Source organism: Cydia strobilella, chromosome 19 (genome assembly GCF_947568885.1).
Source record: "Cydia strobilella chromosome 19, ilCydStro3.1, whole genome shotgun sequence".
Lineage (NCBI taxonomy): Eukaryota > Metazoa > Arthropoda > Insecta > Lepidoptera > Tortricidae > Cydia > Cydia strobilella.
In genome coordinates, this window is record NC_086059.1 from 8,135,526 (window position 1) to 8,150,768 (window position 15,243).

Here is a 15,243-nt window from a genome sequence, read left to right on the forward strand (position 1 = left end):
CTAGCTAGAAATTATAATTTGATTGAATTTGACACGCTGATAGGTGTTCATGAAATGCAACCTGCAACGGTAGCACCGCACCGTCGCATTTTCATCGCCTGTCACCATGCCTGTCACGTTCTAACAAGTATGTAAGTGCCAAAGTGACGGGCATAGTGACAGACGATAAAAATGCAACCATGCTGTCATCGCATGGTGTCGTCTCATTAGACATGACATGACACGATTCAAGGTCCAAATAAGATAAAGACTTTATCGAATAAAACAGAAGCAAACATGGTAAAACCATTTTTATGTTTATAAAGTCCGCGATTATATCTATCTACCTAAATTTTGATTTCATTTTGTCTCAACTGTTACTTGACCTAAATCCACTTTGTTCCATCATCCCCCCATCTCAACTCTCAAGTCACAATACTCACTTCCCTGAGATAATGTAATCACTACGACATTACCGCTCATTAGTGGCAAATATATTAGACTTGACTTGCCTAATGATCCTCATAGTGACATTCTATTAGACTACCGAGTACGAGAGAAGAGGATTCGGATGAACATATCCCGATTTGATGGTGCCATTTTGTTTTACGTTTCAAAACTGCGAGGACAAGTGAAACTTACTGTAAGTCGTTGTCGATTAAATTATGACGTAAGAGAATCTGTTAGACTATATTACTTTTTAGATTACTTTCAAAAAGTCAGATTTAATTCCTCAGATAAGCCTCTTGAGCTTGTGCCCAATAGGGTGATGAATAATCTGAGGAATGAGGACTCGATTATTATTTGGTCTTGTGTATTGGCTGTTGGGGTGGGCTTTCAATACACGTTTTAGTTTAGAATTGAGATGTAGTTAAGTATAAGTAGATAATCTTCTAAACTAAGTCATGCAAACACTACGATTTTCATTGCCTTACTTACATTATTTTATTAACCCTTTTCTTTGTAATGTATGTATATTACAAGACACACAAAGATTTAAAGATTTATTTCATACCGAAGACAATATTTATTTCATAATTTTACCTTTTTGTATTTTTTTCTGAGAGCATTTTTTTGCTCTATCAGGCACAATCGAGGCTTGAACTTACAATTTTTTTTATTGGCCAAGAAAAGGGATAGTTAACATAATTTATTATAATGTTTATTGAGGTTGCTATTTGCTATTCAACATTATATCCGATTTTTTGTAAAAGGACTTGAGGTAAGTAAGTAACAAAAAAATCTCATAACTCAAAAATCTGTTAAGCGCAATCTCGTATAAAGTCAGTCAAATCTTTTAAACTCAATGAGACTTGAGGCAACCAACACGTTTCAGTGGTAGTAGACCTCACCCGCGCTTGCGCGGCTAATTAGAATACACAACTTATACAATGTACTACTAAAACGACCAAAACCACATCAGTTTCTATGACTTTTACGCCATTCTTGACTGCCAAGACACTATGAGGCTTTCACACTAACTGCTTGACTATTATGTTAAGTCCTAGACAAAGATGTCTTATACGGAGACGTCGTGTGTGTGAGAGTGAGGCTGAATATTTGAAAGCGGGAAGTTAGAAGACAGGCTTAGATATTAATGTAGCGGTAACTAATTGTGGAACTGTAAGCTTTAGCATTTGATGGTATATTACTATATGTATAGTAATGTAAATGTAAGTACACGTCTTATGCACTTTCGATAATACTAGCCCCAATATTCTATGCATATTACATTAGACGGCCTTCTCTATCAACTTCACTTTTGTTTGTCCTTAACTACATATTTGCATCCAAATTTCGCGTAATATTCCCTATTACTGACTTTCCTGACGTACGTAATTTAGCGAAACGGATCCATCCTTCAAAATTTGTCAGTTTGCGTTGGCACGGCAGCCCATAACCCATAAGTATGAACTACGTATTGCCTTGATTTCTTTAGCGATATGAACTGTATTTTGTATGTATGTAAGCACAGTTTGCCTTTGCAGGACAGTGCATCTGCATGTAGTGTTACATGACCTTGATTTTCATTGCAGTGAACAGTAGTGAACTAATTTTTTTTATAAATTAAGAAAACTTTTCAGTAACAGAACATCGTCTTTATACATGTGCCTGTTCCATGAGTTCCACAATCTTGATCTTCATTTCAACTCTTTATGTATGTTAATAAAGCACAGTTTGCGTTGGCAGGACAGCGCGTCTATGCAGTGCGTGTCCAGAATGCGCAAGTGTCGATTTTTTTTTAATTAATGACTTCAACTCCTATTGACAGCAAGTTCAAATCCTATTGACAGGTTTTTGTGGATTGAATGCTTTTCCCTAAATGACGTCCCGTCCAATTCAGAATACGAGATTAAAACATCACTCGACATTGACTAGTCATTATACTCAAAATATTTATCACTACGGTTTTTACTCACTATTATTTTTAGTCGCTTTTGGCGACGTTTCGGATTCTTTGGGAATCCATCCTCTGGCACGAGTGTCCGCGGCGGTTGTACGTCGTGCACTCACGACTCGTAACTCGTGTGCACGACGTACAACCGCCGCAGACACTCGTGCCTGAGGATGGATTCCCAAAGAATCCGAAACGTCGCCAAAAGCGACTAAAAATAATAGTGAGTAAAACCCGTACTGATAAATATTTTGAAATATGTCTCACGATAGTTTAAGTGCGAGTCATTATACTGTCAAAATGTTTCTACCGTATTATCAGATACAAATTATTCCGTCATTAGAGACAAACGATCATTTGGACAGACGTTATCAATCAGGTACTCTTAATTATTTCCCATCAATCGTGCAGCTGAAAACGCAGATGGCGACATTTGTTTAGCGAACTACCAGTTTCGTAGTGATTGAGCGGTCAAATACACGTTTTAATTTCAATTCGGATGTGTTTTTGAGTTTCATGTCAGTATGTTCCAGAAGCTGTAAGTAAGTAAATAAGTATTTATTTGCAAAGAATAAGTAGTTACGATAGTGTCTTAGGTGGTAACTTGGTAAGTGACAATTGGTTGCTTATTCTGCTATTTGTACTATACAGGTTGTACTAGCATGCAAAAATCTTAAAACTAGAAACTACTACAAATCTGGCTGTATAGAAAGGAAATCTATACACACGTACATTATTTACAATTTACCACACTAAATCTGTTGTTGGACGAGGCTTTTTGGGAACTCTTTTGAAGTCTTTAATAAAAAAATAATTGTCGAATGACACTCACAGAAAAACTTGTTATACACGGTTTCCACTTATTTGTTTTTGTTTATTGATGTAACTTTAATTCGTAATCTACATTACGCATTTTGATAAGAAAAAAAAATGTTTCCAAAGTAGGTATTCATGTACCCGAATAAAGATCCTTATGTTATTACAAATCAAAAACAAATACTTACTTAAGCCTTAATTCCAGGGAGAAGATGATGTCCAACCTCATTAAAGCCAACGTAGCATCGGTGACCAAAGTTACCGGTCTCGTTCTGCCCGGTATGGTGAAACGGGGCAAAGGCGTCGTCATCAACATCGGATCCGCCTCTTCTATGATTCCCAGCCCGTTGCTGACAGTTTACGCTGCGTCAAAGGTGAGAATAGAATGTTGGTGACCAGAGTTACCGTCTCGTATGTCGGTAGGTAACAACTGTGACTAAGCTCCCTGCTACAGTCTCCATCAGATATATCGGAGCGGCCGAGGCGCTCACAAATATCTGAACACGCCTCTATTGTCAAGGCGATAGAGTGCGTGTTCAGATATTGTGAACACCTTGGCCGCTCCGATATATCTGATGGCGACTGTACAGTAAAACGCGGTTAGCTGGGGTCTCCCGTCGTATTCTACCGTCGTCGTCTAGTGATAGCACTACTAGTACCCACAACCCACAACATAACCCTTAATGAGCTTACTGTAGGGGTAGGTAAAATTTTCGATCTGTGTAAAATTGGCCTGTAATATTTATTTGTTTATTAGTACAATTGATCAGTATTCGGTAACAGTTAGATTAAGTTTTACGTCAATTATTTCAAAAATTGAATTAATTCACCTCAAAATGAACATTAATTTGTGTAGAGCTACACAAATTAATGCTTAGATTGAATAGCTCAGTGTCACGTTAGACAAGCTATTCATTTTAACTGTATGTTATACTTAAGTACGTTGTTTACTTTTTTGTTACAGTAAACTAGATTAAACAAACAAACCTATTTCATAACTGTGTGATATTCTAAAATAAACTTGTAAATTACTGAATATAGTTTGCAGGAAGTTTGTTACTAAAATTAAGTAAAATATTACGTTTGTAAAGAGAGCGCGGTGGGCTAGCGGTAAGAGCGTGCGACTTTCAATCCGAAGGTCGCGGGTTCAATCCCCGGCTCTTACCAATGAGTTTTTCGTAACTAATGTAGTTATCATTTGATATTTACCATTCGCTTTTCGGTGAAGAAAAACGTCGTAAGAAAACCGGACTAATCCCGATAAGCCCTAGTGTTGCGGCAAGCAAGAAAGCATACTCAATTTCATGGTAGATGGCGCTGCGCTGCACACATCGCGCGCTACGGGTTTCCTGCGACCTATATAAGCGCGGCCATTGTCAAGCTTTTTACTTTTGCAATATCCTTCAAAGAAATAACATGTCATGTATACGCGTCTAATTTATTAATAATATAATTGTGTTGCAAATCGGCGTTTCAATTCTTATTTCACGTTATGAGGAACTAGAGTCTACAAAGTGGTCCATTAGAGCCGGAAATATAGTGAATTAGTGGTGAAAAACGAACAATCGCAGTGAAATAAGAATAATTTTGAGAGATTATAGACGTCACGCATCGAACATTCTAGAACAAAATAAATGAAGAAGGAACAAGAGTGAAAAAACAAAATACGAACAATGATGAAAAAAAATACTAAAAATACGAGAAATAAACGATGAATGAATAATATTTACGAGGTTTCAGTGCATAAATACAATAAATAACCATATCGAGTACCGCGAGAACAATAATTGAGTGATTTTCGTAAAAATAGTCGGCGCTTCGGTGTAAACAATGGACATAAAACTGTGAAAATACATCGAGATTCGTAATAATTTTGAAGAAAACGTGTAAAAACGAGCAAAGCTACGAACATTTAGTGTTTTTCAAGCCAAAAGAGTGAAGATTCAAGATATTTCGTAAGATTTTACTACATAACCTACAAAATGGATACTTACGTGTCGGAACAAGAAATTACTTACGAATTAATAAGAAAGATCGGGATAAACTTAAAGAAGCAAGGAAAATCACGTATTACGAAAGGCTATGTACAAGCTAGAATTGATACATTGAACGAGTATTGGCAGAAATTTCAAACAAACCATTTCCAAATCTTGAAATATGCAACTACGGCTCAGAAAAAGGAGCATAATTACTTCACAACCGACTTGTACTCCAATGGAGAAGAAGAGTATTTTGTGATTAAAGGAGAGTTATCGGATACTATCGAGCTATTCAACAAATCCGAAACTTTGAGTGAGCAACCGCAATCACAACCGCAATACAAGTCAACGTCGGAAGTAAACAAGCATTCTACGCAAGAGGTGAAGCTTCCAAAAGTGATCCTGCCCCAATTCTCTGGAGATTATCAAGAATGGACGTCATTTAGAGACCTGTACACGTCGCTCGTTCATAATAAAACATCGCTGAGCAAGGTACAAAAACTTCATTACCTGAAATCAAGTGTCACCGGTGAAGCTGAACAATTATTGAAGCATCTGCAAATAACCGAGAAAAACTATGATGTTGCATGGGAAACTTTAGACAAGAGGTACAACAACAAACGCATGATAGTAAATACCATCTTGAATAGATTTATGAATCAAAAGAAAGTGTACAACGGCACATCTAGATCTATCAGAGAGCTACTCGATACTACCCAAGAATGCCTGAACAGCCTTAAAAACAACGACGTAAAGATTAACGAGTGGGATACTATCGTGATTCACATTATACTCAACAAATTGGATGACGAGACGCGCAAACAGTGGGAAGAGGAGATAAAAGCGCTACCTGTACAAGAGTTGCCGAAACTAGAGAAGTTTACAACCTTCTTAGAGACACGTTTCAGAGTGTTAGAAATGGTTCCATCTACAACCTATTCGAAGGACAGAGAGAGAGCTATCGTGAGACAGAGATCCTTTCTAACAAGCCCCGCTACAACTACAATACAGTGTTCCTACTGCAAACAAAACCACTTCACCTATCTATGCAAAGAATTTGCAAACCTAGATGTCAACAACAGAGTTCAACATGTCCAAAAGGAAAGACTTTGCTTTAACTGCATGTCATCAAAACATAATGTGAAAAATTGTAAATCCAGAGTATCTTGTCATCATTGCCAAAAAAGACATCATTCTTTACTTCATTTTGAAAACCAACCAACTGAGAAGAGAGAAAATCCAATACAATCTACATCGAGAGAAACCGCTACAAATTTGAGAGAAGAGACTACTACAAAACCTTCAGATACGCCAAAAATAAGAAACTACCTTATCACTCAGAGTCATACTGCGCTCATGGCTACCGCACTAGTAAACATTAAGACTGGCCATGGTATACAAGTTCTACGAGCACTCATTGATCCCTGTTCACAAGAATCATTTATAAGTGAAGCAACTGTCAAACAATTACAGCTGCGAAGAAAACCAGCTGATGGATTAGTTACCGGAGTGGGTCATATGTCAACAAGAATCAAGTCCGCTACAGATATAGAAGTTTACTCAAGGTTCAATGACAACTTCAAAGTCAACTGCACAGCCTACATTGTTCAAGATGTCACCGACATTATGCCTGAAGTCCCAATCAGTCCACAGAAATGGAGTCATCTGCAATACTTGTCACTTGCAGACCCAACTTACCATACACCAAGCAACATTGATCTACTACTTGGAGTTCACATCTACACAGACATTTTGATGAACGGAGTGATTAAAGGAGAACCAGGTACTCCCATAGCACAACAAACTCGCTTGGGATACATCCTGTCAGGAGGTCAGTTGAACAACAACCACATGAGAGAGTTCAAAAGCATGCATCTGAACATAACATTAGAGAAGATGGTAGAAAAATTTTGGGAGACAGAGAGATTAGAGTCAGAGGAAAACGACACTCTCACCCCACAAGAACTTCGAGCTGAGAACATTTATCAAGATACAGTAGCAAGAGATACAAACGGAAGATACATCGTATCACTTCCATTCAAGTGTGACAAACCTACTTTACCAGAGAATTCTAGAGAAATCGCACTGAGAAGATTCATGAGCACTGAGAGAAGATTAGAAGCAAACACAAAATTGAGAGAATCCTACAATGAGGTCATGAGAGAGTACATAATGTTACAACATATGGAATTAGTTGAACGAGATGAACCTATGAGAGAGCCAGACAGAAGAGTATACCTGTCACATCATCCTGTGATCCGTGAAGATAGAGACACTACTAAGCTTCGGGTAGTTTATGATGCTTCATGCAGAGGAGCCAACGGAGTAAGCCTCAACTCAGAACTGCTAATTGGTCCGTCACTTCTGGGAGATCTTCGAGACATTCTTATGAGATGGAGAACGCATAAAGTCTGCTTTGTCGCCGATGTCATCAAAATGTACCGGCAGATCCTTGTAAGAAGAGAAGACACAGACTTTCAGAGAATACTTTGGAGATTCAGCCCTGATGAAGACATAAGAGAGTATAGAATGCTAACTGTAACCTTCGGAACAGCATGTGCACCATTCTTAGCAATCAAAACCCTGAGACAGATAGCAATCGATGAGGCAAACACAGAAGATTATGCACAAGCTCGAGAAATCATCAACCATTCTTTCTACATGGATGATGTACTGTCAGGGGGAAATACAATAGAAACCGCAGTAGAGGCTAAACGTCAACTGACAGAAGTACTAAGAAGAGGAGGCTTCGAGTTACAAAAATGGTCTTCAAACAGCAAAGAATTCATAAACACAGTAGAACCAGAGAAGAGAGCGAAGAATTCTGAGATAGACATCAACAAAAAAGAGACAATCAAAACATTAGGAATCACTTGGAACTCAAACGAAGATACCCTCTTAGTAACAAACAAAATCAACACTTTATCTGAGCAGCGAGTAACAAAGAGAAACGTCTTAACAGTCATCGCTTCCCTGTTTGATCCAATGGGTTGGCTAGCACCATCTGTAGCCATGGCGATAATATTTCTACAGAAGACCTGGTCAAGAGAATTATCATGGGACACAGAGTTACCTGAAGACTTGAAGACAGAGTGGAAGACTTTCTGCAGAGGCATAGAGCACCTGTCAGACGTGAAGCTTGAGAGATGGATCGGAACGACCAACAACAGCGAGTTAGTAGAACTGCATGGCTTTGCTGATGCATCAATGTCAGCCTACGCAGCAGTAGTCTACAGCAAAGTAATCCAACCAGACGGAGAAGTCAAAATATCACTCATCATGGCAAAAACAAAAATCTCACCGTTGAAAAAACAACTCACTTTGCCCCGTCTTGAACTGAGTGCAGCACTGCTACTGAGCCAACTACTGAAACACGTCGCTACAGCTATGAGAATCGAGCACAACCATACATACGCTTATTCAGATTCAAAAGTAACCTTAGCCTGGATTCTCGGAGACCCGCTGAAGTGGACAACATTTGTGAAAAACCGAGTCATTGCAATCAACAACAACATAGATACAACATGGTCGTACGTGAACACAAAAGAAAACCCTGCAGATCCAGCATCGAGAGGAGTCACACCTGAGAAATTAAAAGAACATACACTATGGTTTCAAGGCCCAACATTTTTACATCAAAGAGAATGGAGAAGAGAACACTATGAAGTAGAAGATACAGATCTAGAAACAAGAAAATCTATCAAATGCGCAACTACTACCTTGTCAGAGAAGACTCAGAAGACAGAAGATTTCATACTTACAATTTCAAAGAGATATTCATCATTGAGAAAACTCATCTCAGTCATAGCCTACTGTAGAAGATGGCTTATCTTAAAAAACAAACATGTAAAAGAAAACTTACCTCAATATGTAACTCATGATGAGCGAGAAGAAGCACTTACAACATGTATCAAGCTTTCTCAACAACTAGAATTTCCACAAGAAATCGAAGCTCTGAGAAATCACACAACATTGAAGAAAAGAAGTCGTTTACTGTCATTTACGCCCTTTCTCGATGACAAACAAATCCTGAGAGTTGGAGGAAGATTGAAACATGCAGATTTAGAGTTCCTGAGCAAACATCCAATTATCCTGTCCAAGAACAACGTACTGATACCACTTTTACTTAACGACGCACACAAGAAGACGTTGCATGGAGGCCCTCAACTGATGACTACATATCTTAGAGGAAGATACTGGCTGATTGACGCAGGAAACACTATAAAAACATACGTGAGAAATTGCTTTCCTTGTGCTAAACAAAAAGCAAAGACAGTAACTCAACTGATGGGTGACTTACCTGAGATACGAGTGAAGCCGTCAAGAGCGTTCCTTACAACTGGTGTAGATTTCGCAGGTCCAGTAAACGTGCGCATGAGCCCTGGACGAGGAACAAAGACTTTCAAAGCATATATAAGCATCTTCATCTGCATGGTAACTAAAGCAATACATATAGAATGTGTGAGCAACATGTCTATGGAAGCGTTCATGGCAGCATTTAGAAGATTTACATCACGAAGAGGATTCGTCAAGGAGATGTGGAGTGACCACGGGACTAACTTCATTTCCTCGAGCAAAGAAATACTAGAGACTTGGAGACTTGGCAAGTCAACAATCCCCGTTGAACTAGCAGCCCTACTAGATACAGAAGGCACCAAGTGGAAGTTCATCCCTCCTGGATCACCAAACCATGGCGGATTGTGGGAGGCCGGAGTCAAGAGTATCAAGTTTCATCTTAAGAGAACTCTCGGAGACGCTACACCTACCTTCGAAGAATTTACAACTCTTTTGAACCAGGTCGAGGCTTGTCTGAACTCAAGACCTTTATCACCACTGAGCGATCATCCTGATGACCTAGAGCCGCTGACACCAGCACATTTTCTTGTCGGAGAACCGTTAGTCACCATCCCGGAGAGAGATTTAACACAACATAAGACAAATTCATTATCAAGATGGCAAAACATTCAGAAAATGCTACAAATATTTTGGAGAAAATGGCAAACTGAATTTCTAACAAGATTACAAGAGAGACCGAAGTGGAAAATCAGAAAACAAGAGTTTAACGTCGGAGACCTCATACTAATTAAGGATCATAGATTACCTCCTAGTAAATGGCTACTAGGTAGAGTTGTACAGAAACACCCTGGACAAGACAACGTGACACGAGTCTACGAAGTCCGCACAGCAACTGGAGTGCTAACCCGCTCGATTTCGAAGCTCTGTCCACTACCAGATGTGAGAAGAAAGGATTCTGCTATTCTTTAGGCGGGAGTATGTTGCGGCAAGCAAGAAAGCATACTCAATTTCATGGTAGATGGCGCTGCGCTGCACACATCGCGCGCTACGGGTTTCCTGCGACCTATATAAGCGCGGCCATTGTCAAGCTTTTTACTTTTGCAATATCCTTCAAAGAAATAACATGTCATGTATACGCGTCTAATTTATTAATAATATAATTGTGTTGCAAATCGGCGTTTCAATTCTTATTTCACGTTATGAGGAACTAGAGTCTACACCTAGTTTACCTTTGGGTTGGAAGGTCGAATGGCAGTCGCTTTCGTAAACACTGGTGCCTACGCCAATTCTTGGGATTTTTGTCAAGTGGACCCCAGGCTCTCATGAGCCGTGGAAAAAATGCCGGGATAACGCGAGAAAGATGATTAAGTTTATTAAGTTTCAGTTTCACTCACGAATGCAATGTACATTTAAATTAAGGTTTGCTCCTACTTGTTGCGAATTTCTATAAACTTGCTCAGTGTTGAATAAAGTATTCATAACTTAACTTCTTACAAATCCCTTACGTAACATACTAGTGCCTGCAGCCCTAAAAATGGTTTATCGATAACCTTTCCTATCTTATCATCCACGAGAATCTACACCTCACTATATTAGACGCAAACCAAACTGACGACCGAAGTCGTAAAACTTCTCATTCACGCTCGCGTGGTCGAAGGTAGAGTGAGAGAGATAGAGATATGACCCCGGTCGTCAGTTTGGTTTGCGTCTACTATAATCATAAAATTTCCTTCCAGGCTTACGTGGACAAATTCACAGAGGGCCTCGACATGGAGTACAGGAAAAAGGGCATTATCTCCCAATGCGTAATGCCCGGTTTCGTGTGCACGAACATGTCCGGAATCCGCAGGAGCACCTTCTTCGCGCCTACCGCTAAGACTTTTGTGAAGTCCGCCTTGAGTCTCGTGGGTACTGTCTCTAGGACGACCGGGTACCTGCCCCATGCTATCTTCACGAACGTCATCAACTTCATCAATCAAGTTAGCGGGAACTTCGGCGTGTGGCTTGTGACCAGGTCCATGGAGAACAGCCGCGCTCGGGCACTGAAAAAGTACAAAAAGCAATAATTTTTCTTTTCTTGGGAACAAGTTAATGTTTATCTTTCCTTATCCTGTGATGCAGCAAGACTAATTTAATTTTCTCTTTAAACTTAAGTATAAACATATTTAATTTTGTTCCTCCAGTCACTAGTCCAAGCACTTATCATTATTTAAACATTTTAACATCTCTGCTTTCTTTCCGTACTATGAATTATATTTTACTCGACTAAGTTTGCAATGTCTATTTATTTAAATTGGGTTATTTAAGTTAAATATCTTAATATTATTTAGTCATACAAATCCAAAGACACGCCGAAGCTAATAATTGGCTTACTTTTTATTTAAAAAAAATTGTATTTTATGGACGCCCCGCCATCGAATGGTCAGCAAGCATAAAATAAAAATAAAACGGTATAATTTACTTCTACTAATAAAAGTTCTATAACTAATTTAGCAAATTATAATAGATTACAATACAATACCTATGTACCTATTCTTTTCTTGCTGCATCACACTTCCTTCTTCATATTTGCATGCCATTATTTATGCCTTACACCAAAGACATTGCAAACGCATTAGTTAACTTCGAACCTTTAAAAATGTGATTTAGTAATAGTATAGGTACAAATATGTTACCCGGAGCGCTGTAATATTTGCATTTAAGAATTTGCTTTTTATCTGAGCTTAAAATCGATAAAGGTAGGGTAATTCCGAAAATCATCGATATTGTCAGCATGTAAGTAATTTTTTTCTGAATATTCAGAATTCTGAAGTATTCAGAATTACCCTAATATACCAAGCCGTAACTTAACACTTTCACCGTACATCTATAAATGTAGTAAGATCCGAGTGTGTTGCTGTTTCGAAGGTGCTACAAACGGGTCCGTGCGTGAGGACTACTACCCTTCTCTTTCAGTGTCTACTTGATACCGGTGTCATTTTTGTGAAATGAAATACTTACAGAAAATATAAAACAAATCCACCAAAACATTGGCATTTCAAAAGAGGGTTTTCAAGAACTTGACATCTTTGAATTATAACAGAATCTGGCGCCTTGATTTAGTGTAAGCTTAATTTATATGGGTCCATTAATAATAGAAAAAGAAAGATATCCATCCATCTGCCATCTGCTGAAAATACATGCTCTCTTCATTTTCAAGTGTCGCTTAACTCCAAACTCTGGTAACTCCATTCGACCCACTCAGCAAATATCTAACCTATTACCTTTTCTTAATACCAAAATCGCATAATCTGACAGATGGATTTACCCGAGTTTGAAGTTAAGCGACTCAAAAGAACTCAATGTAAACCCTCACGACAGTATAAAAATGTGAAATTGTGGGCAGTGAAAGTGTTAGGTGTTTGAAGTAATAATTAATTTAGTTTTTATAGGATAAAGCTTGACATGATATAATATGTATCACAGTTCTGTGTACTAATAAAATGCTTGATTTTAACTCTAGTTTTATTAACTGGGTGGTGGACCTAATGGGATAGGTATACCTAATTGTAAATAGCCATCCTGTTTAAAGCGTAATTAAAATTAACATTCAAAAGTTAGAATATGGCACGCTTCTTGATGGTGGGGTTCAATTACAATATTTTTGTCATCAAAAAGTTAAGTCATAATGTATTGCTTGTCCGCATTTTCGTTAGTCATAATTTGTTTGGTTTAGAAACTCGTAACTTTTCAGGATTGCCATAAATCAATAGGATATACCTGTCTATAGGATAACCTTACGAAAATCCTATAAAAGTTAACGGTTTCAGTTTTAGGACTAATGATAATATGACAAACAATACATGACTTAAAACTTTAGGGGAAACAAAGGGACCCAAAAATTACATATTGGGACGTCTGGCGGACCCCCAAACGAGGCGCAGCCTGTATTTATGGGCTCTGATATAGCACATAATTATATAGATCGCCTTGAACTCTAAAACAAATGAATATGCTACTGTAATTCGGGAGAACAATTTGAAGCACTATTACCATTATGTTACTGAAATTATGCATTTGTGTAAAAACAAGGTGAAACGTTATTACAATAATTTATAATTAGCCTTCAAACCGTAAGAGGTATATAATTCTATAATTATTTACCATTATTCAAAATAAAAGTTGTAGCTCAAAATTGTGTCATATTTACTTGGAAAACTGGAGGTATGACTGAATGAGGTCCCTAGGGATTAGGTACTTCGACATTTGTATTATTTACCAATAGATTCCAACAGAAGTTGTAAATCAAAGTGTCATATAGGGAAAACTAAATTAACGTAGAGTTAGACCAAGCTAAGTTGGCAGCGATTTTGGTATCCCGGACTGAGCAAGCGTTATTATAAACGTCAAACTTCTAATGAAATTATGACCTTTAAATAACCCTTGCACAGTCCGGGCAATCAAAATCACTGCCAACTTAGCTTGGTCTAACTCTACAAGATATCGCTTAAAGGGATAACTTCGTTATTTTATTATTATTACTTCTTCTTCTCTGTAGATGTTTTATGGGCCAATTTATTTAAAGTTGTAAGTACACTACACTTTTTAGAGTTGTGATTATTTATGTTATCCTGTTATGTGTTTTATTGATAATAAAATTTATTCTTATTCATACTCAGAATCACGAACTCTTTCGATCCAAGTTTTCCATTCATTTTCGTTACCGTCATATGAAGGCTATGAAAAATGGCAACGGAATGGCAATAAAAATCTTGGGACACTTTCCTTCTATCAGGATCGAAACAAACAAAGCAGAACCTGAAAATAGATGTACTGTAGTGTACAATTTTAAATAAAATGCCCCTTATAATTATAAAGCAACATACAAACAAAAACATACATACTATTCACATCACTGCCATAACCCATAACTAACTCATTACTCATTATTTTTCCAGGAAAGGGAAACTGGAAGCCTGATTTTTCGCGTTTTTATTGCAAACATATTTATAAGATATTTTTATTTAAAGTTAAGAGATTGATTGTTTGACTGTTATTTTTGTTATATTTTTTTTGTTAGATGGGTAGCCATAAACATGTAGATACAAGTTTTTTAATGTTTAGAATTCTGTACTTTTGAACAAAGTCACGGTCTCACGGTGCATTGTAATATTTTCGTTTTTAGTTACACAATCCAACGTACAAATAAAATAAAATAAAAATTGTGATACATACAACTGAGTTACCTTTTTTACATACAAGTTACCTTCACCGATACCATTCAAAAATTTTGTAACGTGTTCATACAAATAAATAAATTATTCATACAAAAATGCGACGATCAAGGAAGTTTTGGTACACATTTTTTCATAATTATACGAGGCGTGAATTGATTCTGAATAAAATGAGCCCGAGAAGTCAATATTTTGAATACGGTACATGAATGAAATATACATTTTTTGGAAAACGCTCTTATAACTACATGGGCTTTATGAACATAAATTATTTTTTGATAATACAACCTCATTTTCATTTCATATCATAGACATACCTAAACACGCTCATGACACGCTCACAGATTGACTCCTGTCATTATTTTCGTAAAAGTCAAACATTTTAACCATCATCAAAAAATGCAATAAATTTAAATTACCATCAAACCAATACAATAATGTTATCACCAACACATTAAATCCTGTCCGCAAACATCACACCGAAACCATGAACGAACTAAGAAATCCAGCGCAACCTTACAAGAAGTGATAAGACATGGGTGCTCCTAAAGTGCAACAGGGCTGC

General features: G+C 37.6%; 1 protein-coding gene across 1 annotated transcript in view; it reads left to right on the top strand.

Moving 5' to 3' along the window:
* LOC134750140 (very-long-chain 3-oxoacyl-CoA reductase) overlaps nucleotides 1–14,557 on the top strand; it is a 41,417-nt gene extending 26,860 nt beyond the window's left edge. The window contains exons 5-7 of the mRNA XM_063685257.1: nucleotides 3,396–3,564; nucleotides 11,202–11,515; nucleotides 14,403–14,557. Of these exons, the coding sequence (XP_063541327.1) occupies nucleotides 3,396–3,564; nucleotides 11,202–11,515; nucleotides 14,403–14,424 (505 nt within the window). The 3' untranslated portion in view covers nucleotides 14,425–14,557. The remainder of the gene's footprint in view (nucleotides 1–3,395; nucleotides 3,565–11,201; nucleotides 11,516–14,402) is intronic.
* The last annotated feature ends 686 nt before the right edge of the window (nucleotides 14,558–15,243 follow it).